General features: G+C 39.9%; 1 protein-coding gene and 2 non-coding genes across 3 annotated transcripts in view; 1 reads left to right on the top strand and 2 right to left on the bottom strand.

The window, feature by feature from the left end:
* BLTP3A (bridge-like lipid transfer protein family member 3A) overlaps positions 1-24,154 on the top strand; it is a 95,876-nt gene that overhangs the window by 48,846 nt on the left and 22,876 nt on the right. Inside the window, exons 5-9 of the mRNA XM_012461629.3 lie at positions 4,333-4,522; positions 4,827-4,967; positions 5,407-5,577; positions 6,570-6,762; positions 23,286-23,372. Of these exons, the coding sequence (XP_012317052.2) occupies positions 4,333-4,522; positions 4,827-4,967; positions 5,407-5,577; positions 6,570-6,762; positions 23,286-23,372 (782 nt within the window). The remainder of the gene's footprint in view (positions 1-4,332; positions 4,523-4,826; positions 4,968-5,406; positions 5,578-6,569; positions 6,763-23,285; positions 23,373-24,154) is intronic.
* Positions 1,770-1,900, bottom strand: LOC135268575 (small nucleolar RNA SNORA36 family). Its single transcript, XR_010336879.1, has one exon. It is a non-coding gene; the product is annotated as a small nucleolar RNA SNORA36 family (small nucleolar RNA).
* Positions 12,578-12,684, bottom strand: LOC135268480 (U6 spliceosomal RNA). Its single transcript, XR_010336797.1, has one exon. It is a non-coding gene; the product is annotated as a U6 spliceosomal RNA (small nuclear RNA).

The raw sequence follows: 24,154 nt of genomic DNA, 5'->3' as shown, positions 1-24,154 counted from the left end.
CGGGGGTGGGCGGGGGGGAACAACAACCCATAGAGCTGTACACCACAAAGAATGAATTTTCCTGCATATAAGTTAAAAACATGTAATAAAAGAGAATAGTGCTGCTGTGAACCTTCTTGTGTATATATCTTGTGAACATGTGTACACATTTCTACTTTATTTATTTATTATTTTTTTATTTTATTTTTTTTTGGAGACGGAGTTTCACTCTTGTTACCCAGGCTGGAGTGCAATGGTGCGATCTCGGCTCACCGCAACCTCCGCCTCCTGGGTTCAGGCAATTCTCCTGCCTCAGCCTCCTGAGTAGCTGGGATTACAGGCATGCGCCACCATGCCCAGCTAATTTTCTGTATTTCGAGTAGAGACGGGGTTTCACCATGTTGGCCAGGATGGTCTCGATCTCTTGACCTCGTGATCCACCCACCTCGGCCTCCCAAAGTGCTGGGATTACAGGTGTGAGCCACCGCGCCCAGCCCATTTCTACTTTATATATACCTAGCAGTAGAATTGCTGGGCTATAGGTTCTGTTTTTGTAGATACTGCTAGATAGTTCTTCATAGTGGTTGTACTACTTTCCCCACTAGTATTGCATAAAAGTTCCAGTTGCTCCATATCCTTGCTATCACCTGGTATTGTCTGTCTTTTCATTTTAGTCATTCTGGTGGGTGGGTAGTTGTATCACATTATGGTTTAATTTATATTTTTCTGATGATTGGTTTATTGGAAGTTTGGGTATTTGTCTTTCATAAAGCACTTGTGTGTTTTGCCCGTTTATCTTTGGGTTGTCTTTTTCTTATTAATTTGTAGAAGTTCTTTATATATTCTGGAAACAAGTACTTGGTTAGATACATGTATTGCAGATATCTTCTGTTATTTACAGAATACTAAGATACTGATCAATCTTAATTTTTTTTTGAGATGGAGTTTCGCTTTTGTCACCCAGGCTGGATTGCAATGGTGCGATCTCGGTTCACTGCAACTTCCGCCTCCTGGGTTCTAGCGATTCTCCTGCCTCAACCTCCTGAGTAGCTGGGATTACAGGTGCCCGCCACCATGCCCAGCTAATTGTTGTATTTTTAGTAGAGACAGGGCTTCACTATGTTGGCCAGGCTGGTTTCAAACTCCTAATGTCAGGTGATCCACCTGCCTCAGCCTCCCAAAGTGCTAGGATTACAAGTGTGAGCCACTGCCCCAGTGCACTCTTAATTTTAATATTTAACAAATTATTCTGATATAGTTCAGTATATCTTTTTTTCACTTTATGGTTAACACATTTTGTATTTTGTTTAAGGAATCTTTTTCTATCCTAAGGCAGGAAGTGAGTCTCCTATATTTTCTTCTAAAAGCTTTATTGTTTGGCTTTTCACATTTAGATCTCTAGTCCATCTTGGAACTGATTTTTTTTATTGTTGTTTGATGAATGTGGGCATCAATATTAATTTTTCTCGTTATAGATATTTGCAAACTAACTATGCACCATGTATTGAAAAGACTTATCTTTTCCCACTGCACTGTCATCTTTGTCATAAATCTAGTGACTAAGCATAATTTTGATTTATGAGTGAGTTTGAGCATCTTTTTTTTTTCTGAAAAGCAGCTATATATTTAAAAAAAATTCAGTTTATTTGTATCTCAGCCCATCACACCCCAAACTTCCTAAAACTGAATGTAACTTGTCTGCTAGTATAAGCTCATTATGTCTTCAGCCTCTTCAGTCCTGTCTCTTCCAGGCATCTTTAACAGTTGATGTATTAGACCCAAGCAGGCATTTTTGTAGGCTGGGAGGCAAATGAATAGATGATACTTCCTACCCAATCATCTTCCCTAGCCCATTTTAATGTCCCAAAGTTTAATTAACAGAACAGGGAAGCTGTCCTGGACTGAACTCAACACTTTGATTTTTTTTTTTTTTTTTTTTTGAGTTGGAGTCTTGCTTTGTTGCCAGTCAGGAGTACAGTGGCACAATCTCGGCTCACTGCAACCTCTGCCTCTCATGCTCAAGCAATTCTCCTGCCTCAGCCTCCTGAGTAGCTGGGACTACAGGTACACGCCACCATGCCCAGCTAATTTTTGTAGTTTTTGTAGAGACAGAGTTTCTCCAGGTTGGCTAGTATAGTCTCGATCTCTTGACCTTGTGATCTGCCTGCCTTGGCCTCCCAAAGTGCTGGAATTACAGGCTTGAGCCACTTCGTTGGCCTTTTTTCTTTCTTTCTTTTCTTTTCTTTTTTTTTTTTTTTTTGGAGACAGGGTCTTACTCTGTCACTCAGGCTGGAGTGCAGTGGCACAATCATCACAGTTCCACTGCAGCCTAGACCTCCTCAGGCTCAAGTGATCCTCCCACCTCAGCTTCCCAAGTTGCTGGTACCACAGGCGTACACCATTGTACCAGGCTAATTTTTTCTGTTTTTTGTAGTGACCAGGTCTAAGTATGCTGCTAGGCTGAGCTCAAACTCCTAGGCTCAAGTGATCTGCCTGCTTTAGCCTCCCAAAGTGTTAGGATTACAGGCGTGAGCCACTGTGCCCAGCGTATTTTCTTTTCTTCTTCTTTTTTTTTTTTCCTGAGACTTTTTTTTTTTTTTTTTCTGGTCTCCTCTATCACCCTGGCTGGAGTGCAGTGGCACAGTCTTGGCTCACTGCAGCCTCAGTCTCCCAGGCTCAAGTGATCCTCCTATCTCAGCCTCTCAAGTAGCTGGGACTACAGGCATTCACCACCACACCTGGCTAATTTTTAAATTTTTTTGTAGAGAGGGCATCTCCCTTTGTTGCCCAGGCTGGTCTCAAACTCCTGGGCTCAAGTGATTTTCCCACTCGGCCTCCTAAAGTGCTGGGCTTATAGGTGTGAGTCACTGTGCCCAGCCTCTTTATGTTTAATATCTATTTGCATTTATTTCTTCTGTGACCTGTCCGTATTTTGTCCTAGTTTTATTGGGCTCTTGCTCTTTTTTCTGTTTTAAGTTCTTTATACATTAGGGATATTAGTTATTGGTGACATAAATTGCAAATATATATATATTTTTCAGTTTGAATCTTCAGACCTCCTTTTTTCTTTTTTGAGTGGAGTCTCACTCTGTCTCCAGGCTGGAGTGCAGTAGTGTGACCTCAGCTTCCTGCAACCTCTGCCTCTCAGGTTCAAGCGATTCTCCTGCCTCAGCCTCCTGAGTAGCTGAGACTACAGGCGTAGACCTCACCACGCCCAGCTAATTTTTATATTTTTAGTAGAGATGGAGTTTCACCATGTTGGCCAGGATGGTCTCAGTCTCTTGACCCCGTGATCCGCCCACGTCAGCCTCCCAAAGCGCTTGGGTTATAGGTGTGAGCCACTGCGCCAGGCCTAGATCTCCTTTTATCTCTTGTAATGAGCAGTGATTTCACATACATGTCAAGAATTGCTGTTTTCTTTACATCTAGAGGGACTTTAGGATGTCCTTCATTCCTCTCCTTTTGCCATTTCTGTCTCCTCACTGTGGAAGTATAACTGTGTTCTTTGGGAAGCACAGCTGATCCTTGAACAGCACAAGTTTGAGCTGCATGAGTCCATGCATATGGAGTTGTTTTTAACCAAATGCAGGTTAAAAATATTGCAGGATGCCACTACTTGGGGAGTCGACTTTTCATACATTCAGGTCCTTCAGGATTGACTGTGAGACTTGAGCAGATTTTGGTGTACAAGGTGGTATTGGGAGGTCCTGGAACTAGTACTTTCACAAACCAAGGGATGACTGTATTTGACAGGGTCAAGGTGGGACTGACTATGGACCTCTTATTCACCTGGCTGTACTACTTTTCTTTCTACTACCTTTGCAGAGTATGCTCCATCTTTGAAGATTTTTTTTTTTTTTGAGACGAGGTCTTGCTTTCATGTCTTTGAAGATTTTATAGAAACCCTGTGTCTCTTTTCTGTAGTTATACCTGCCCTCACAGACATTATCTAAATATTTAGGTAGTTTATGGGCTATAAAAAGATTTGTCAATTTATTCTTTCTAACAGGAGGGAGATTGTTTCAAGGTCAACTCTTTCTCTTTTATTTCATTCTATAAAAAAAAATTCTCATTGAAGAAAGTACTGCAACTGAGCACAGTGGCTCATTCCTATAATTCCAGCTATTTCAGAGGCCGAGACAGGAGAATCACTTGAGGCCAGGAGTTCAAGGCTGCAGTGAGCTATGATTGGGCCACTGTACTCCAGCTTGGGCAACAGAGCAAGACCCTGTCTCAAAAAAAACAAAAAAGACTACTGTATCATCATGATAGAAAATATTTAAACATCCAGTATAAAGACTGTGCAGAAAGTGTCCCATGATTCTGATTGTTGGTCTGCCTCATTTGTTGTAGTGAATATGGCTTTGCCGAAAAGGTGGTGGAAGGAATGTTTATCATCGTCAATTCTATCACCATCAAGATTCATGCCAAGGCCTTCCATGCTTCTTTTGAACTGTGGCAGCTCCAGGGCTATAGTGTCAACCCTAACTGGCAGCAGAGTGACCTTCGCCTCACCCGCATCACTGACCCACGCCGAGGAGAGGTGACAGCCCCATCATTGTGAGGGGAGAGAGTGGGGAAGATTCAAAGTAGGACTAATTCTTAAAGGATATTATTCCTACTTTGTGGATTTCCTCAAATATTCCCCATTTCTGGGAACCCAGAAGCCTTTCTGTCCGGTGTTACTGCTACATCCTTTCCTCAGTTATGGATTCCCGATTCACTACTTTTTCTCGTTGGGATCCCAGCTGGGAATCTCTGCCTTGCCAGTCTTTTTTCCTTGGATTTCTTGCTTCTTGGTTAATTTCATTCACAGTATTAAGAGATTTTACTTTCTCTTCTTCCAGGTTTTAACGTTTAAGGAAATAACTTGGCAGACACTCCGAATTGAGGCAGATGCTACAGACAATGGTGATCAGGACCCAGTTACCACTCCATTGAGGCTTATTACGAACCAAGGCAGGATCCAGATAGCCCTCAAAAGAAGAGTAAGTGTGTTCTCTGGCCTCATGAAAAGTTCCATCTCTTATTCTGTGAGACAGCCTGGGTTTGTTATTCCCTCATTGTTTGTAATGTTATTGGCCCTTGGAATAGCAGTTGAAGGGGGAAGGCCTATAACTCAGTGTTGGCCAACATCTTCTAGTAATAGAATGTTTCCACCTTCCTGTTTTCTTAGTTTTGGAAGCTGCAATTTTTACCTATATGTAGGGACACTGACATAGGCACCTGGCAGTTAACTATTGCTGCTTTTTGTTAATTAAGGAAACTTTAGTAGTTTTGTAAGAAATTGGCTCTCCAAAGTGCTTGATACTTTCCTTTCACATCTGGAGATTGAAAAGCCAGTTCTGAAATGGATCGGGCAACAGTCACTTTGAAAGTTGGAATGATGAAATATAATAAACCCCATGTTCTCTGTGGCTTCCTTAGACCAAAGATTGCAATGTGATAGCCTCCAAGCTAATGTTCCTGTTGGATGACTTGCTCTGGGTGCTAACTGACTCACAACTCAAGGCTATGATGAAGTATGCAGAGTCACTGAGTGAGGCCATGGAGAAGTCAGCCCAGCAAAGAAAGAGCCTGGCTCCTGAACCTGTACAGGTTAGAGATAAAACACACCCTTGGTGGGGCTGAGGACTTGGCAGGCCAGAGCAAATTCATATTAACATAGGTGGAATCTAGACTTTATTTGGGAGATTTGTCATTTACTTCTGGGTGTTCATAGGCTTTGTCTGCACCTCTGATTTTTTTTTTTTTTTTTTTGAGAAAGAGTCTTGCTCTGTCACCCAGGCTGGAGTGCAGTGGTCCAATCTTGGCTCACTGCAACCTCTGCTTCCCAGGTTCAAGTGATTCTCTTGCCTTAGCTTCCTGAGTAGCTGGGATTACAGGCACATGCCACCATGCTTAGCTAATTTTTTTTTGTATTTTTAGTAGAGACGGAGTTTCACCATGTTGGTCAGGCTGGTCTCGAACTCCTGACCTTGTGATCTGCCCGCGTTGGCCTCCCAAAGTGTTGGGATTACAGGTGTGAGCCACTGCGCCTGGCCTGATTTTTTATTTATTCTTTTCATTGGGTACCTCTAGTGTATGAAGTATACAGTGCTGGCCACTGGAGAAGAAAAATGAAATACACCACTTGTTCCTGTCCTTGGAGCTCTCACTGTCTTGAAAGATGGGCCATAAATGAGTTATTACAGTATGGTATGATATGCTGTAATAGAATAAACAATATGACATGAGAGCACAAAGAAGAGGCATTGCACTACCCAGGGTGAAAGAGAGCATTTAGGGAAGACTTCTTAGAGGAAATGTTTTATCATCAGCCCACTAAGAACTGGTGGGTGAGAGCTGGGAGGGCAATTCAGAACTATGAACTGTATTCCAACAGTTATTAGACTAATTATAATTAGGCTTTTGGAGTTTGTGTTATATAATTGGAACAGACCTAAGTGAACTACTAGGCCAACAGTTAGGAGACGGAAGGAACATCTTGCTAAACTGTGGTTTTCTTCAGGCTGGACTAAAGCTTAAGAATGCGTACAAAGGATCATTTCAGGGTCTGGACTTCCTGTTTCTCTCTCTGTCACATGTAGATCACTCCACCAGCTCCCAGTGCCCAGCAGTCCTGGGCCCAGGCATTTGGTGGCAGCCAGGGCAACAGCAACAGCAGCAGCAGCCGCCTCAGCCAGTACTTTGAGAAATTTGATGTGAAAGAATCCTCCTACCATCTGCTCATCTCCCGCCTGGACCTGCACATTTGTGATGATAGCCAGTCCCGAGAGCCAGGTACCCCATGAGGCCTGAGCCTGGACTGGGTGGTCCACATCAATGTCTCACTCTGGGCAGAGTCTGGGGATGAAGGCTCTTTTCCAAAGACCGTGGATTACTTTGGTTGGCTTCCCTTAATCACAGGCACTCCTCAAGCCTCAGCCCTTCTGTGGTAGCCCTGTTTGTTTGAGGCAATGCTGTTCAGCCTTTAGGGTGCAGTAGAACTACCTGTCATACTTAATAAAATACAGATGTTGGGCCTCTCCCCAAACACCTCTAAATTAGACTCTTCAGTGGTAGAGTTCAAGCAGTGTAAACTTTTTTTTCCTCTCACCGAAGTTCCTTAGGCAATCCTAATGCTTATCAGAGGTTGAAAACGACTGGGGTGAGATTTTAGGAAAGTAAATTCAACTATAGGAAACCTCAGAATTTTTAGATTTGGGGTCAGTTTAAATATTTATTGTGTGTAAATGTTCTCTTCCCAAGCAAAAAGGTTATGTTGTAATCTTGGCATACTTACAACAACTGGCATTACATATGTGTATACATTTATTCAGAATGAAAAATACTAATTGACTCATTGCTTTCCTTTATGAGCCCTGGGAAAATCACTTAACCTTCTGCTTAACCTCTGAGTTTCCACATTTATGAAATTGAGTTAAATTATATCTCACTCATTTACCTCAGAAGTTATTGTCAGGCTCAGATGAGCCAATATGCTGAATTTGGAGGAGCTTGATTATAGGCAAATATTAAGTTTTACTACCCTGCTGCTTGTTCCTTCAAAACTGTCTCTCTGTTCCCTTTAAACTCTCCTTTGCCATCACCTCTTGGTTTTCAGTGCTTACCTATGGCATTAAATAGATTTTTCTCTTGTTGGCTTATCTTCTCTGAAGGCTTTGTTTACCTTATAATAAGATCTAGACTCACAGGCCAGGCACAGTGGCTCATGCCTGTGATCCCAGTACTTTGGGAGGCTGAGGTAAGAGGATTGCTTGAGCTTAGGAGTTTGAGACCAGCCTGGCCAATATGGCGAAACCCCTTTACAAAAAATTTAAAAATTAGCCAGAGGTCAGTTGCAGTGTTTCCTGCCTATAGTCCTAACACTTTGGAAGGCTGAGGTGGGAGGATCGCTTAAGCCTATGAATTTGAGACCAGCCTGGGCAATATAGTGAGGGTGTGGTGGTGTGTCCCTGTAGTTCTGGCTACTCAGGAGGCTAAGGTGGGAGAATTGCTTGAGCCCAGGAGTTTGAGGTTGCAATAAGCCATGATTTGAGCCACTGCACTTTAGCCTGGGTGACACAGTGAGACCCTGTTTAAAAAAAAAAAAAAAAAAAAAAAAAATATATATATATATATATATATATATATATATATATATATATAGACTCAGTTTCCTTGAGTGACCTCCCTATTCATTTCCTCCTGGTGCACCAACTGGCCCTGCCTCTCCTGCTTGACGATTCCTTGGTCTTGAAGTGATTCAACCCTCCTCTACTCTCATTCTGAAAGGAAAAAAAGGAGCAATGTCAGTGCAAAGATTGTTTTTGCCACCTGAGGAAATAATTTGCCACTCACTCATTTTGGAAGTTTTTTGCTAAAACAAGTATTATTTTGTTTAGTTATTTCTTCCAAGTGTTACCTAAAGCCTTTGGGTATTTTGTGGTTTGTTTAGATTTTGTTTTTAATACTTTCAGAAGTCTTAATTAAGAGTACATGATATGGCTGGGTGCGGTGGCTCAAGCCTGTAATCCCAGCACTTTGGGAGGCTGAGACAGGCAGATCACGAGGTCAAGAGATCGAGACCATCCTGGCCAACATGGTGAAACCCTGTCTCTACGAAAAATACAAAAATTAGTTGGATGTGGTGGCATGCGCCTGTAGTCCCAGCTACTTGGGAGGCTGAGGCAGGAGAATTGCTTGAACCCAGGAGGCAGAGGTTGCAGTGAGCCGAGATTGTGCCACTGCGCTCCATCCAGCCTGGCACCTGGCGACAGAGTGAGACTGTGTCTCAAAAAAAAATAAAAAAGAGTACATGATTCAGAGTTTCATCCTGTCACTTGATGAGGGATGTTTAGCACTGTTCTCTTCAAGTGCCAGAGTTCTGTAATCCATACTAAGATGTGAATGACTGTAGCTTTACCATTCATTTATTAAACTATATTGATCAATTTGAGGGAATTTAAGGAAGTTTTAGATGAGACATTTTTAAAAATAGGAATAATTCTCAGCCTACCATACCTAGGTGTGGTATAGGGGCAGAGAACAGGGAGAGTTCCTGTAACTTTGACTCTTCCTCTTGGATTTGGGGAGAAAGGGGAAGAGAGAACTAGGTAATACAGAAAGGGCTTTTAAGATTTTCTGGAGTTCAAAATGAGCATTTCCATATCTGGATAAAAAAAAAAAAAAAGATTTTCTGGAGTTGTTCTATCCAATACAGGAGTCCCATGGCGGGTGGTGGGGGTGGGGTAGGCAGGTGAAATGTACTTTTACTTAGCAGCTCTCTCATGAACAGCTCTCTCACACTGTCCCGGCTGCTTGCTCTGACTGCTCGCATACACAGAGCTGAGCGGCTGACTCTCCCTTCCCTTCAGGGTCAGCAGCTTAACTGTTTCCCTCTGGGCACAAACCAGTTCCTGGCTGTCCCCTGCCTATCTGCCAGACAGCCACTCTCCCTTACAGGGGTCAGTAGCTTCACTGTCTCTGGGTGCCAGCACCTGCACAAGAGCTGTGCCATGCTGTGCTGTGCCAAGCTGAGCCACAAGAGCATAGTGTCAGCAGGGCAGTTACACTTTTTACAGACAACAGTGGTGTAGGGCCAAGGGATGGCCTTCCTATGTTATGGCTCTATGGCTGTGATAATTACATGGAGTTATACGCCTTTGCTCTAAACTTGTTGAGTCATTCAGGCCTGGACATCCCCCTAGGCATATTCCTTGACCAAAGCACATCCACGTACCTTACAATATGGTACCAAAAAAAGAGGGTAAAACACTTCAATAATTATTTTCATGTTGAAATAACATTTGGGTATATTGGTTTAAATATATATTGTTACAGAGAGAAAAAAATATATATATAGTTACAATTAATTTTACTTTTTAAATACCATTGTCATATAGCTATTAGAAAATTTTAAATTTCTTGTGTAATTATAGTTTTGTTGTCATTGTTGCTTTTGTTTGTTTTGTTTTGTTTTGCCATGTAACTTATATTCCCCAGGCTGGACTCTAACTCCTGGGCTCAAGTGATCTTCCCACCTAAGCCTCCTGGGTAGCTGGGACTATAGGCACATGCCACCAAGTCTAAGTCACATTATTTTAATTTTAATTTTATTATTTTTTAAATTCTCACATCTCAGCCTCCCAAGTAGCTGGGATTACAGGTGCTCGCCACCACATCCGGCTAATTTTTTGTATTTTTAGTAGAGATAGGGTTTCACTATGTTGACCAGGTTGATCTTGAACTCCTGACCTCAAGTGATCTGCCCACCTCAGCCTCCCAAAGTGCTGGGATTACAGGCTAAGCCACCATGACCAGCCCCAGTCTGTATTTCTATTAGATATCATTACTTTAGAATTCTCTGTCCAATATGGTATTAAATTGCCACATGCAGCTATTTAAATTCAAATGAAAATTACAATTAAAAGTTAATTTTCATTTGAAGTAAAATTAAAATTAGTTCTTTATTTGCACTAGCCACATTTCAATTGTTCAGTATAGTCTATAAGCCATAGAACACCTCCATCATCACAGAAGGTTCTTTGGACAGTGCTGCTCTAGAGACTACTTGAAGGCTACATCTCCTGCTGTTTTAAAATTAAGGGTGTGATAGCCTGGGTGTTGGAGTGGCAGACTAACATGCTCACCTATCCCTTGGTATTTGAAATGATAGGAAACTGGACGGCTGACTGGGGTCAGCACTGTCTTGAGGTGGGGCAGCACTGTCTTTTAAAATCAAACTAGATGGCAAAGATAGAAATAAGGCTTCCCCCAGAAAAGAAAAAAAAGGAAAAATTCATACTGGAGCAGCTCACACTTCAGGCTTCAGAGAGAAGATAGGTGGTTGATGGGGAAGAGAGTACCACCTGCTTTTTAACTGTTTTCTCTTAGGGTAAAGCCTGTGAGCCAAAAACTTTCCTTATTTCTCTTTCTTAAGGACAGGCTATCCTCTGACCACTAGTTCGCTAGAGAATTTTGGTCATTTATGTATGCTATCATTTATGTCTCATGTATGATTATATGTTTACAATTAGATGTGTTGATAATTGTTAATTATATTTGATTTCACTTCTACACCCAAGTATAATATTCTCATGCCATGTACTTTATTGTTCTTTTAGCTCTAAGCAGCTTGAGCAAAGGAAGAATGGTTGTAGAACCTTTCTTCCTCCAGTAGCCTAGGTCATGCATTTTCAGCTGAGATGATATCACCCCAAACAGGTGAAAATTGGTTCTTTTCTTTTAAGCTTTATTGAGATAAAATTTCATACCATACAGTTCATCCATTTAGAATATATAACTCAGTGTTTTTTGGTGTATTCATAGAGTTGTATAACCATCTCAATAATCTAATTTTAGAGCATTTTTGTTTCCCCGTAAAGAAACCCTGTACCAGGCCGGGTGCGGTGGTTCATGCCTGTAATCCCAGCACTTTGGAAGGCTGAGGTGGGTGGATCACCTGAGGTCAGGAGTTTGAGACCAGCCTGGCCAACATGAAGAAACCCCATCTCTTAAAAAAAAAAACAACCCTGTACCCATTTGCTGTCATTCCCCATAAAGGCCTAAGCAACCACTAATCTATTTTTGATATTTGTCTATTCTGGAAATTTAAAATAAGTTTCGGGGGTACAGTGGGGATCTTAGATATAACAATCATCTGTGGCCCTCTAAAGTTTGACCCAGCCAGACACGGTGGCTCACACCTGTAATTCCAGTACTTAGGGAGGCCAAGATGGGAAGATTCCTTGAGCCCAGAGGTTCTATTTAAAAAAAAAAAAAGTAAAAAATAAAGTTTAACCTGACTGACAAAATTTTATTCCTTAGTATGTAATTTATCTCATTGGGTTTTCTTGGGTATTATGTGAGCAGCAGCATTGACAGTGAGTTCATGGAAGATACACAAAATGTGAGGAAGATCAGTGTTACAAACTATGACAAGTAGATGGCTGTGATTAGAGGGCTTTCTCTCAATCAGTTGCTCCATCTCAAAGTTATATGGTGAAGATGACCTGCAAGTGCCTGTTGGCTGCCATTGGCTGCTTTGCTAGTGTTACTTATGTTCGATCCTCAGTACTTTTGTGATTTGAACTTTGAATATTAAATGAAAATAGTTTATTTAAAAATTTTATTTATTTATTTATTTTTGAGACAGGGTTTTGTTCTATCTCCCAGGCTGCAGTGTAGCATGATCATAGCTCACTGACGCCTCAACTTCCCAGGCTCAAATGATCCTCCCATCTTAGCCTCCCAAGTAGCTGGGACTACAGGCATGTGTCACCATGCCTGGCTAATTTTTGTATTTTTTTGTAGAGATGAGGTCTTGCTATGTTATCAGGGCTGGTCTTGAACTCCTGAGCTTAAGCAGTCTTCCTGCCTTGGCCTCCCAAAATGTTGGGATTAGAGATGTAAGCCACAATGCCTGGCCTATGTTTTTTTTTTTTTTTATTTTGCCCAGATGTCTATGTATAATTCAGAAAACAGTTTATGTTTTATATTTAATTTTGTAGAAGTTATTCAGTTCATCATTAAGTTAATCAAGTGCTGAAAAAAATGTTGATACTATCTGAAATCTATTTTTTTAATATATAAAATTAATATAAAATTACAAAAAAATTTTATAGAATGCTTCACGAATTTGCGTGTCATCCTTGCGCAGGGGCCATGCTAATCTTCTCTGTATCGTTCCAAGTTTAGTATATGTGCTGCCGAAGCGAGCACACTATCTGAATATCTAGTTTAAAAATTACTTTCTTTTTTCTTTTTAGTTTCTATGGGTAATAGATTATATGTTTATGGGATACATGAGATTTTGTTTTGTTTTGTTTTGTTTTTGTTTTTGGTTCTTTTTTTTTTTTTTGAGAGAAAGAAAGAAAGAGAAAGAAAAAGGGAGAGAGAGAACAGGATTCTTGCTCTATTGCCCGGGCTGGAATGCAATCTAAAAATATGTGTTAAAAACCTCTTTTATGCCGATAATTGTGCTTAACAACGGAGACAGGAAGGAATAAGGGAAGAAAATAACAAACAAACAGCCAACCAATATGTCATTTAAATCTGTGAAATGCTATGCAAATGCTGAAAAGTGATTTACTTCCAATTTTCCAATTATGTGGTCACTTTCAAAATAGGTGTAATGTGATATTGAGAAAAATGTATATTCTGTGGACCTGGGATGGAGAATTCTATAAATATTCACTAAGTTTACTTATTCCAGGTCTAAGTTCAAATCATAGACATCCGTGTTAATTTTCTATGTCGTTGATCCGTCGAATATTAACAATGTGGTGTCAAAATCTCCCGATATTATTGTGCAGGAGTCCAGGTCTCTTTATAAGTCATTAAGAACTTGTCTTATGTATCCGGCTGCTCCTGTATTGGGTGCATATATATTTATAATCATCAACTCCTGTTGTTGCATTGATCCTTTTACCATTATGTAATGTCCTTCTTTGTTTCTTTTAGTCTTTGTTACTATTAAAGTCTATTTTGTGAGAGACGAAAGTTACAACTCCTGTTGTTGTTTTTTTTCTTTTTTTTTTGCTCTCCATTTAATTGGTGAATCTGCCTCCATCCCTTTGTTTTGAGTCTTTATTTGTCGTTGCTTGTGAAATAGATCTGGATACAGCGTACTGATGGGTTTTGACTTTTTATTCAATTTACCTGTCTGTGTCTTTGAGTGGGGCATTTAATCCATTTAAATTTAGAATTAATATTAATATTTGTGAGTTCAATATTGTCATTTAACGCTAGCTGGCTATTTTGCCCATTAGTTGATGTAGATTCTTCATTATAGAGATACTCTTTATGTTTTGGTAAGTTTTTGGGATGACTGATACTGGCTGTTCCTTTCTGTTTGTAGTGCTTCTTTCAGAAGCTCTTGTAAAGCAGGCCTGGTGGTGATGAAATTGCTGAGTCCTTGCTTGTTCATGAAAAATTTTCTTTTTCCTTCACTTATAAAGCTTAGTTTGGTGGGATATGAGATTCTGGGTTGAAAATTCTTTTCTTTGAGGATATTGAATATTGACCCCCACTCTCTTCTAGTTTGTAGGGTTTCTGGTGAGAGGTCTGCTGTGAGTCTGATAGGCTTCCCTTTATGGGTAATGTGACCTTTCTCTCTAGCTGCCCTTAGAATTTTCTCCTTTATTTCAACCCTAGTGAATCTAGCGATTATGTGTCTTGGAGTTGCTCTACTTGAGAAATATCTTTTAGGTGTTCTCTGGATTAGCTGGAGTTGAGTATTGTCCTGCCTTACTAGATTAGGAAAGTTTTCCTGAATAATATCCTGAAGAATATTTTCCAACTTGGATTCATTCTCTTCATGACATTCAGGTATACCTATCAATCGTAAATTAGGTCTTTTCACATACTCCCATATTTCTTGGAGACTTTGCTCATTCCTTTTTACTCTTTCTTCTCTAATCTTGTCTTCTCGTTTCATTTCACTAAGTTGGTCTTCGACCTCTGCATCCTTTCTTCTGCTTGATCAATTCGACTGTTAAAACCTGTTCATACTTCGCGGAGTTCTCGTATTGTATTCTTCAGTTCCATTAATTCACTTATATTCCTCTCTAAATTGTCTGTTCTCGTCAGGATTTCTTCAAACCTTTTTTCAAGGTTCTCAGTTTCTTTACATTGGGCTAGAACATGTTCTTTTAAGTCACTAAAGTTCCTTATTATCCACTTTCTGAAGCCTAAGTCTGTTAATGGAACGCATTCGTTCTCCATCAGGTCTTGTTCTCTTGTTGATGAGGAACTGTGATCACCTGTAGAAGGAGAGGGATTCTGATCTTGGGTATTCTCAGCCTTTTTATGCTGGTTTCTTTCCTTCATTGTGAGTTCATCCACCTGTCGTCTTTGTAATTGCCTACTTTCAAATTAGGTCTCTGAGTGGACGTCCAACTTGTTGATTCCCAGCGCCGAAACCTGAGCAACCCACTGCGCTGGCCAAAACAGCGGCATCAAGATTGATGGTGCTTTTCTGCCCGGGAATCTCCAGTCTGGCTTCCCTCTTGAGTCCCTTCTTCAATCAGGTAAATGGGCGACTCTGCCTTCCCGGAGCTCCAAACATTGATCAGTCTCATTTACTCTGCACCAAGAACCGCTGCGCAGGGGCGCCGGCAAAACCGTGGTGCCGGTCACAAGAGTCACCCTGGCGACCCATGGGGCTCCTCCACTGGGAATCTTCTGGTCCATGGGTAACAAAAATTCGTCTGAAAGTGTGGCGTCCTCTCGTTCTATGCACTTTCTCTGAGAGCTGCAATCCCGAGCTGCTAGTGATCAGCCATCTTGGATCTCTCACTGAGATATTTTCTTATAGGCATACAATACATAATAATCACATCAGGGTAAATTGGCTATCACCTCAAGCATTTATCATTTATTTGTGTTGCAAACATTCTAATTTTACTCTTTTAGTTATTTTAAAACATATAATAAATTATTGTTGACTTAGGTTGCTTCCAAATCTTGGCTATTATGAAAAGTGTTGCAGTAAACATGAGAAGGCGAATATCTCTTGGACATACTGATTTCATTTCCTTTGGGTAAATATCCAGTAGTAGGATTGCTGGATCATGTAGTAGTTCTATCTTTAGTTTTTTGAGGAACTTCCATACTGTTCGCCATAGTAGTTATACTAATTTACATTCCCATCCACAGTGTACAAGGGTTCCCTTTTCTCTACATCTTTGCTACCATTTGTTTTTGCCTGTCTTTTGTATAAAAGCCATTTTTACTAGGGTAAGATGACGTCTTATTGTAGTTTTGTTTTGGTTTGCTTTGTTTTTGAGACAGAGTTTTGCTCTGTTGCCCAGGCTGGAGTGCAATGGCAAGATGTCAGCTTGCCGCAACCTCTGCCTCTGGAGTTCAAGCAATTCTCATGCCTCACCCTACTTAGTAGCTGGGATTACAGGCACTTGTGACCACGTCAAATGAATTTTTGTATTTTTAATAGAGACTGGATTTCACCATGATGGCCAGACTGGTTTCAAATGCCTAGTCCCAAATGATCACCCATCTCAGCTTCCCAAAGTGCTGAGATTACAGGCATGAGCCACTGTACTCAGCCTCATTGTAGTTTTTATTTTCATTTCTCTAATGATCCATAATTTTGAGCACTTTTTCATATGCCTGTTTGCCATTTGTATGTCTTCTTTTGAGAAATGTCTATTCACATCTTTTGCCCATTTTTAATTGGATTAGTAGATTTTTTCCTGTTGAGTTAAGTTTCTTATTTATTCTGGTTATTAATCCCTTACCAGATGAATAGTTTGCAAATGTTTTCTCCCATTCTGTGGGTTGCCTCTTCACTTTCTTAATTGCTTCTGTTTCTGTGCACAGGCTTTTTAACTTAATGTCATCCCATTTGTCCATTTTTGCCATGGTTGCGTTTATCTTGGGAGCATTACTCAAGAAATCTTTGCCCAGACTAATGTTGTAGAGAGTTTCTCCAGAGTTTTCTTGTAGTAGTGTCATACTTTGAGATCTTAGACTTAAGCCTTTAATCTATTTTGATTTTATTTTATAGCAAGAGATAGGGGTCTAGTTTCATTCTTATGCATATGGATATCCAGTTTTCCCAGAACCATTTATTGAGAACACCATCCTTTCCCCAATGTATGTTCTTAGTACCTTTGTCAGTTATGAGTTCACCGTAGATGTAGATGTATGGATTTGTTTCTGAGTTCTCTATTTTGTTTCATTGGTCTGTTTGTTTTTATGCCATGCTGTTTTGGTTACTATAGTACTGTAGTATAATTTGAAGTCAGATAACATGATTCCTCCAGTTTTGTTCTCTTTGCTCAGCTGGCTTTGGCTATTCTGGTTTTTTTATGGTTCCATATACATTTTATGATTATTTTTCCTATTTCTGCAAAGAATATTATTGGTATCTTTTTTTGGTTTGAGACAGGGTCTTGCTCTGTTGCCCAGGCTGGAGTGCAGTGGTGTGCAATCATGGCTCACTGCAGCCTTAACCTCCTGGACTCAAGTGATCCTCCCACTTCAGCCTCCTGAATAGCTGGGACTACAAGTGCACACCACCATGCCCAGCTAATTTTTAAATTTTTTATAGAAATGCAGTCTCCCTATTTCACCTAGTCTGAATCGTTGGTATTTTGATAGGGATTGCATTGAATCTGTAAGTTGCTTGGATAGTATAGACAACATTGATTCTCTAATTCTTGAACATGAAATATCTTTAATTTTTTTGTATCCACTTCAATTTCTTCTTCCTTCCTCTCTTTTTCTTTTCCTTTCTTTCTTTCTTTTTTTTTTGAGACAGTCTTGCTGTGTCACCCAGGCTGGATTGCAGTGCAACGATCTCGGCTCACTGCAACTTCCAAACCTCAGGCTCAAGCGATTCTCCTGAATCAGCCTCCAGAGTAGCTGAGATTACAGGCACCCACCACCACACCCAGCTAATTTGTGTATTTTTAGTAGAGGGGGGTTTCACCATGTTGGTCAGGCTGATCTTGAACTCCTGACCTCAAGTGATCCACCTGCCTTGTCCTCCCAAAGTGCTGGGATTACAGCATGAGCCACAGTGCCCAGCCCTCTTCAGTTTCTTACATCGATGTTTTATAGTTTTCATTGTAGAGCTCTTTCACTTCTTTGGTTAAGTTTATTCCTATAAACTTAGGAATTGTAAATGCGGTTACTCTCTTCATTTCTTTTTCAGATTGTTTGCTGTTGGCACATTGAAATGCTACTGATTTTTGTGTATTGATTTTATATCCTGCAACTTTACTGAATTTGTTTATCAGTTCTAATAGTTTTTTGGTGTGGTCTTTAGGCTTTTTCAACTATAAGGGATCATATCATCTGCAAACAAGGATAATTTGACTTCTTTCTTTCCAGTTTGGATACTGTTTTATTCTTTCTGTTGTCCAATTGCTCTGGCTAGGACTTCCAGTACTATGTGAATAACAGTGGTGAAAGTGGGTGTCCTTATCTTGTTCCAAATCTTAGAGGAAAGGCTTTCCATTTTCCCCCATTGAGTATGATAATAGGTACAGGTCTGTTGTATACACGTTTTATTATGTTGAGGTATATTCCTTCGATACACAGTTTTTTGAAGGTTTTTGTCATGAAGGGATGTTAAATTTTTATCAAGTGCCTTTTCAGTATCAGGTAAAATGATCATATATTTTTGTTCTTCATTCTTTTGATATGTTGTATCTTATAGATTGATTTGCATATATTGGATCATCCTGGAATCCTTGGGATAAATCCCAGTGGGTCAGGATGAATGGTCTTTTATTTTTATTTTTATTTTTTCTTAACCACTAGACACCAGGGAAATGGTCTTTTAATGTGTGGTTGAATTCCATTTGCTAGTATTTTTTTGAGGATTTTTGCATCAGTGTTTATCAGGAATATCGGCCTGTAGTTTTCTGCTTTGTTTTTCTTTTTTTTTCCTAAGAACACTTTCATGTAGGAAGTTTTCTTTTTGATGTGTCTTTGTCTGCTTTTGTTATCAGGGCAATACTGGCTTCATAGAATGATTCTGGAAGCATCTTTCCTCCTCTGTTTTCTGGAATAGTTTGAATAGGATAGGTATTAGTTCTTCTTTAAATGTTTGATAAAATTCAGCAGCGAAGCTCTTGGGTCCTGGGCTTTTCTTTGCTGGGAGACTTTTTATCATACCTTTGATCTCATTACTTATTATTGGTCTATTCAGATTTTGGATTTCTTCATGGTTTGATCTTGTTAGGCTGTATATATCTAAGCATTTATCCTTTTCTTCTAGGTTTTCCAATTTATTGCTCATAGTAGTCTCTAATGATTTTTGAATTTATGTGGTATAGGTTGTAGTGTCTTCTTTTTCATCTCTGATTTTTATTTATTTGGTTCTTCTCTCTTTTTTCTTAGTCTGGGGAAAAGTTTGTCAATTTTGTTTATCTTTTCAAAAAACTAACTTTTCATTTTGATCTTTTCTATTTTTTCTGTTTCAGTTTCATTTATTTCTGCTCAATCTTTATTACTTATTTTCTTCTATTAATTTTGGATTTGGTTTGCCCTTGCTTTTCTAGTTAAGATGCATTATGAGGTTATTTACCTGAAATTTTTCTACTAATTTCTTTCTTTTTTTTTTTTTTTTGAGAGAGTCTCACTCTGTCACCTAGGCTGGAGTGCAGTGATGCAATCTCAGCTCACTGCATCCTCCACCTCCTGGGCTCAGATGATCCTCTAACCTCAGCCTCCCAAGTAGCTGAGACTATAGGCATGCACTACCACAATGGCTAATTTTTGTATTTTTTTGTAGAGTTGAGGCTTTTGCCATTTTGCTCCGGCTGGTCTTGAACTCCTGGACTCAATGGATCTGCCTGTCTTGGCCTCTCAAAGTGCTAGAATTATAGGCTTGAGCCCAGGAAGTAGAGGCTGCAGTGAGCCGTGATTGTACCAGTACACTCCAGCCCAGGCAACAGAGCAAGACCTTGTCTCAAAAAAAAAAATTAAGGCCAGGCACAGTGGCTCACAGCTGTAATCCCAACACTTTGGGAGGCCCAGGTAGGCAAATCACGTCAGATGAGGAGTTCAAGACTAGCCTGGCCAACATGGCAAAATCCCGTCTCTACTAAAAATACGAAAATTAGCTGGGCATGGTGGCAGGCACCTGTAATATCAGCTACTTGGGAGGCAGAGGCAGGAGAATCACTTGAACCCAGGAGGCAGAGGTTGCAGTGAGCCAAGATCATGCCACTGCACTCTAACCTGGGTGACAGAGCAAGACTCTGTCTCAAAAAAAAAAAAAAAAGAAAAGAAAAGAAAATATAGTTATTTTATTCCTGTTGTTTTTTTAGTTTTCATTTACATGGAATATTTTTTTTCCATCCCTTTATTTTTCAGTCTGTGTCTTCGTATGTTAAGTGTGTTTCTTGTAGGGAACAGATCATTGGGTTTTGTTTTTTAATCCATTCAGCCATTCTTTGTCTTTTGAATGGAGAGTTTAGTCTATCTACATTTAATGTTATTATTGATAAGTAAGGACTTGTTCCTGTCATTTAATTTATTTTATGATCTTCTTTTCCTTCCGACTTTCCTTCCTGTCTTCCTTTCTGTGAAGGCAGTTTCCTCTAGTGGTACATTTTAATTTCTTGCTTTTTATTTTTTTGTGCATCTGTTGTAGATTTTTTCTTTTTCTTTTTTTTTTTTCCTTTTTGTTTTTTGAGATGGAGTCTCACTCTGTCACCCAGGCTTGAGTGCAGTGGCATAATCTCAGCTCACTGCAACCTCTGCCTCCTGGGTTATTCTCATTCCTCAGCCTCCTGAGTAGCTGGGATTACAGGCATGCACCACTGCACCTGGCTGATTTTTGTATTTTCAGTAGAGGCAGGATTTCACCATTTTGGCAAGCCTCATCTGGAACTCCTGGCCTCAAGTGATCCACCTGCCTTGGCCTTCCAAAATGTTGGGATTACAGGCATGAGCTGCTGTGGTCAGCCAGTTTTTTTAAATTTGAAATTACCATCAAGCCTGCAAATAACATCTTATCCCCCATTATTTTAAGCTGATGACAACTTAACACTGATTGCAAAAACAATCCAACTAACAAACAAGCAAAGAGGAAACTAACTTCATCTCCCTGGTTTTTAACTTTTTGTTGTTTTTATTTGTATCTATTGTACTGTCTATATCTTGAGAAGTTGTTGTAGTTATTATTTTTGATAGGTTCATCTTTTAGTCTTTCTATTCAAAATATGAATAGTTCATACACCACAATCACAGGGTTGTAATATTCTGTGTTTGTCTCTGTAATTATTACTTCCAGTGAATTTTGTACCTCAGATGATTTCTTATTGCTCATTAGCATCCTTTTCTTTCAGATTGAAGAACTCCGTTTAGCATTTCTTGTAGGACACATCTGGTGTTAATGAAATCTCTCAGCCTTTTTTGTTTGGGAAAGTGTTACTCCTTCATGTTTGAAGCATATTTTCACTGGATATACTATTCTAGGATAAAAGTTTTTTTCCATCACTTTAAATGTGTCATGCCTCTCTCTCCTGGCCTATAAGGTTTCCACTAAGAAGTCTGCTGCCAGACATATTGAAGCGCCTTTGAATGTTATTTGTTTCTTTTCCCTTATAGCTTTTAGGATCCTTTCTCTATCCTTGACTTTTGGGAGTTTTGGGTACTGTGATCACTCATCTGATTTTGGGTTTTTAGGAAGATGATTCCCTATGTGGGTAGTTGTTTTCTGTTTGTTTTTTTTTTTGCGAAAGTGTCTTACTCCGTTGCCCAGCAAGCTGGAGTGCAGTTGTGTGATCACGGCTCACTGCAGCAAACTCTCAGGCTTAGGGCATCCTTCTGCCTCAGCCTCCTGACTGAGGCTAGGACTCCTGACTGGGACTACAGGCATATGCCACCATACTCAGCTAATTTTTGTATTTTTTTGTGGTGGGGGTGCGGTTTTGCCCTCTTGCCTAGGCCCACCTCAGCCTTCCAAAATGCTGGGATTACAGGCATGAGCCACCATGCTCAGCCTGGATAGTTGTTCAATTTGATGTTCTTGCTTGGGAGATAATGACTGAAGGGGTGTGTTTGGCAACCTTGCTCTACCTCCTCCTCTAAAATTTTTTTTTTTTTTTTTTGAGACAGAGTCTCACTCTGTCACCCAGGCTGGAGTGCAATGGTGTGATCTCAGCGCACTGCAACCTCTGCCTCTCGGGTTCAAGCAATTCTCCTGCCTCAGCCTCCCAAGTAGATGGTATTACAGGTGCAAGCCACCATGTCAGCTAATTTTTGTATTTTTAGTAGAGACGGGGTTTCACCATGTTGGCCAGCCTGGGTCTTGAACTCCTGACCTCAAGGGGTCCACCTGCCTCAGCCTCCCAAAGTGCTGGGATTACAGGCATGAGCTACAGTATTATTTACTTATATCAAACAAAAGTTAAAGGTTATATTCACTAAAAAAATTTTAAGAAATTAAAAATTTTTAATTTTCATTTGCTGAAAAATTTTTGAATATTTAAAATTTTGATTATATTGCTATTGTGTATTTATATAAGTTGATAATTTGCAAATTTGAGACATAATATATACATAAATAAAACTAAAAGTTAGCAAATATAGTTGTGAAGTTAAATATTGATATCATTTAAAAATGTTAATTTAACTTCTTTTTTTTTCTGGCAACTTTCATTTAATAATTTAACTTTTAACTTAAAAAATTATTTAGTGTTTCTTAACCCAGAAATGAATATAAAGAGCATACTTTATACATATTCTTTTTATGTTAAAGCACATATATACATATGGTACATGAACAGATATATATTTGTGGTATTAAAATTTTGTGGAGAGAGGGCAATCAGGAAAAACATATTTTAAAAGGCTACTTGGCATGATTATGAAGAGTTGAGAAACAGAACACTGTGTGGGGGTCTCTTGGTAGGAGAATTTGGTATGGCAAAATGTCAATTGGATGGAAATGACCCTACTGGCTGAAGGCATGCCAGCTTATACCTAGATGATTCCATGGTATTTTCCTTCACTCATTTCTGTGGTGTTTTTTCTTATATCTTTTAGCATCTACTACTTACAAGGCTCTGTGCCAGATATACTAGTAGGAGACAGGCTGGGAATTGAATAGGGTGACCCAGACAATACACATATGTAGAAGAAATACTTACTTTTACAGTTCTTTAGTCTAATTGGAGAGAGATGATAGAAACATGGAAAGTTTATTCATTTAGTAAGAATTAAATGTAAATTCAAGGTAGACATGATGTAATATTTGCCTTATTGCTAAAAATTTCTGTTTATCTTTAATATTCTATGTGTTTATTTTATAATGTTCCTGTTTGTGTAGTGTTTTTAGCATTCCATAGTACTTTGTATGTATAGTTTATAATCATTGTCTAATACCACAGCTTTAGCTCTGAGGCTAGAATATGAAAAGAAATAATATAGGTTATTGTTTTGGAGGGATTTGGCTTCTGCTTTTTTGTGTGTTGTGTTGAGGGAAAATAATACTAGGATTGGAGAAATAGTCAAGGCTGTAGAGTGTGTCTGGGAAACCTAGGATTGTAATTCATGAATCTTGAGTTTGGCAGTTTCTTTTGCCTTTCTGGAAATCTGGCAACCATTTACAGGTACAATGGAATATACTTTACTTTGGATCTTTTAGAGCATGTCCATTGGCTATTTAACTCAAAAGAGGGCCTCAGCCTTGCAAATCACCTGACTTCGTGGCCTTTTTGCTGCACTGTGTTATCAGGGTCCTTTGAAGCTGACCCTTCAGAGGACTTCTGCATGCTTTAGGTGGTGTTTTGGCTTCTTTGTTCCTTCCACTGCCATTAACCTGTATTTTTCTTTTATAGGTGTCTCTGCAAATAGACTCATGGGTGGTGCCATGCAGCTTACCTTCCGCAAGATGGGATTTGACTATTACCCCTTCCACTGGGCAGGTTAGGAAAATTCTGAATGGGGCCAATTCTAGCATAGCCCAAAATATTGAGGGCAGATTCCTGGATTCATCCCTGACTGCTTAACAGGAGGTTGCCAGAGATTGCAGTGTGTGCTCAGAGGGGCATTGGAAATATTTCACTTCAAGAGGACATCTGGAAACTTGCAGCTTCCACTATTGATGATTCTTTTTTTTTTTTTTTTTTTTTTTTGAGATGGAGTTTCGCTCGTTACCCAGGCTGGAGTGCAATGGTGCGATCTCTGCTCACCGCAACCTCTGCCTCTTGGGTTTTCAGGCAATTCTCCTGCCTCAGCCTCCTGAGTAGCTGGGATTACAGGCACGCGCCACCACGCCCAGCTAATTTTTTGTATTAGTGGAGACGGGGTTTCACCATGTTGACCAGGATGGTCTCGATCTCTCGACCTCGTGATCCACCCGCCTCGGCCTCCCAAAGTGCTGGGATTACAGACGTGAGCCACCGCGCCCGGCCTCCACTATTGATGATTCTTTATCAGTGATAAGAGGAAGTGGGTAGGGGAGGCAGTACCTGAGATATTACTTTTGATTCTACTTTCAGCCCCTCACTTCCACTAGTGTTAGAGCCTTTCCAGTAGTCCGTAGTCAAAGATGGCAACAGTCAGCAGCTTGCCTTTAGAGAGCCTTTGGGGAAAATTCACATATGAAATCCAGAAGAATGTGCAACCTATCATTGGATAATTTTTCCTTATCCTAGAGACTTCTGGATTGTGAGTGAGGAATCAGATTCTGAACTATGACCATACT

The sequence above is a fragment of the Aotus nancymaae genome, unplaced genomic scaffold (assembly GCF_030222135.1).
Source record: "Aotus nancymaae isolate 86718 unplaced genomic scaffold, 86718_ANA_hifiasm-v0.15.2.pri h1tg000040l, whole genome shotgun sequence".
Classification (NCBI taxonomy): Eukaryota; Metazoa; Chordata; class Mammalia; order Primates; family Aotidae; genus Aotus; species Aotus nancymaae.
Note: the sequence above shows the minus strand (reverse complement) of the source record. Positions and strands in the feature narration are given on the sequence as shown.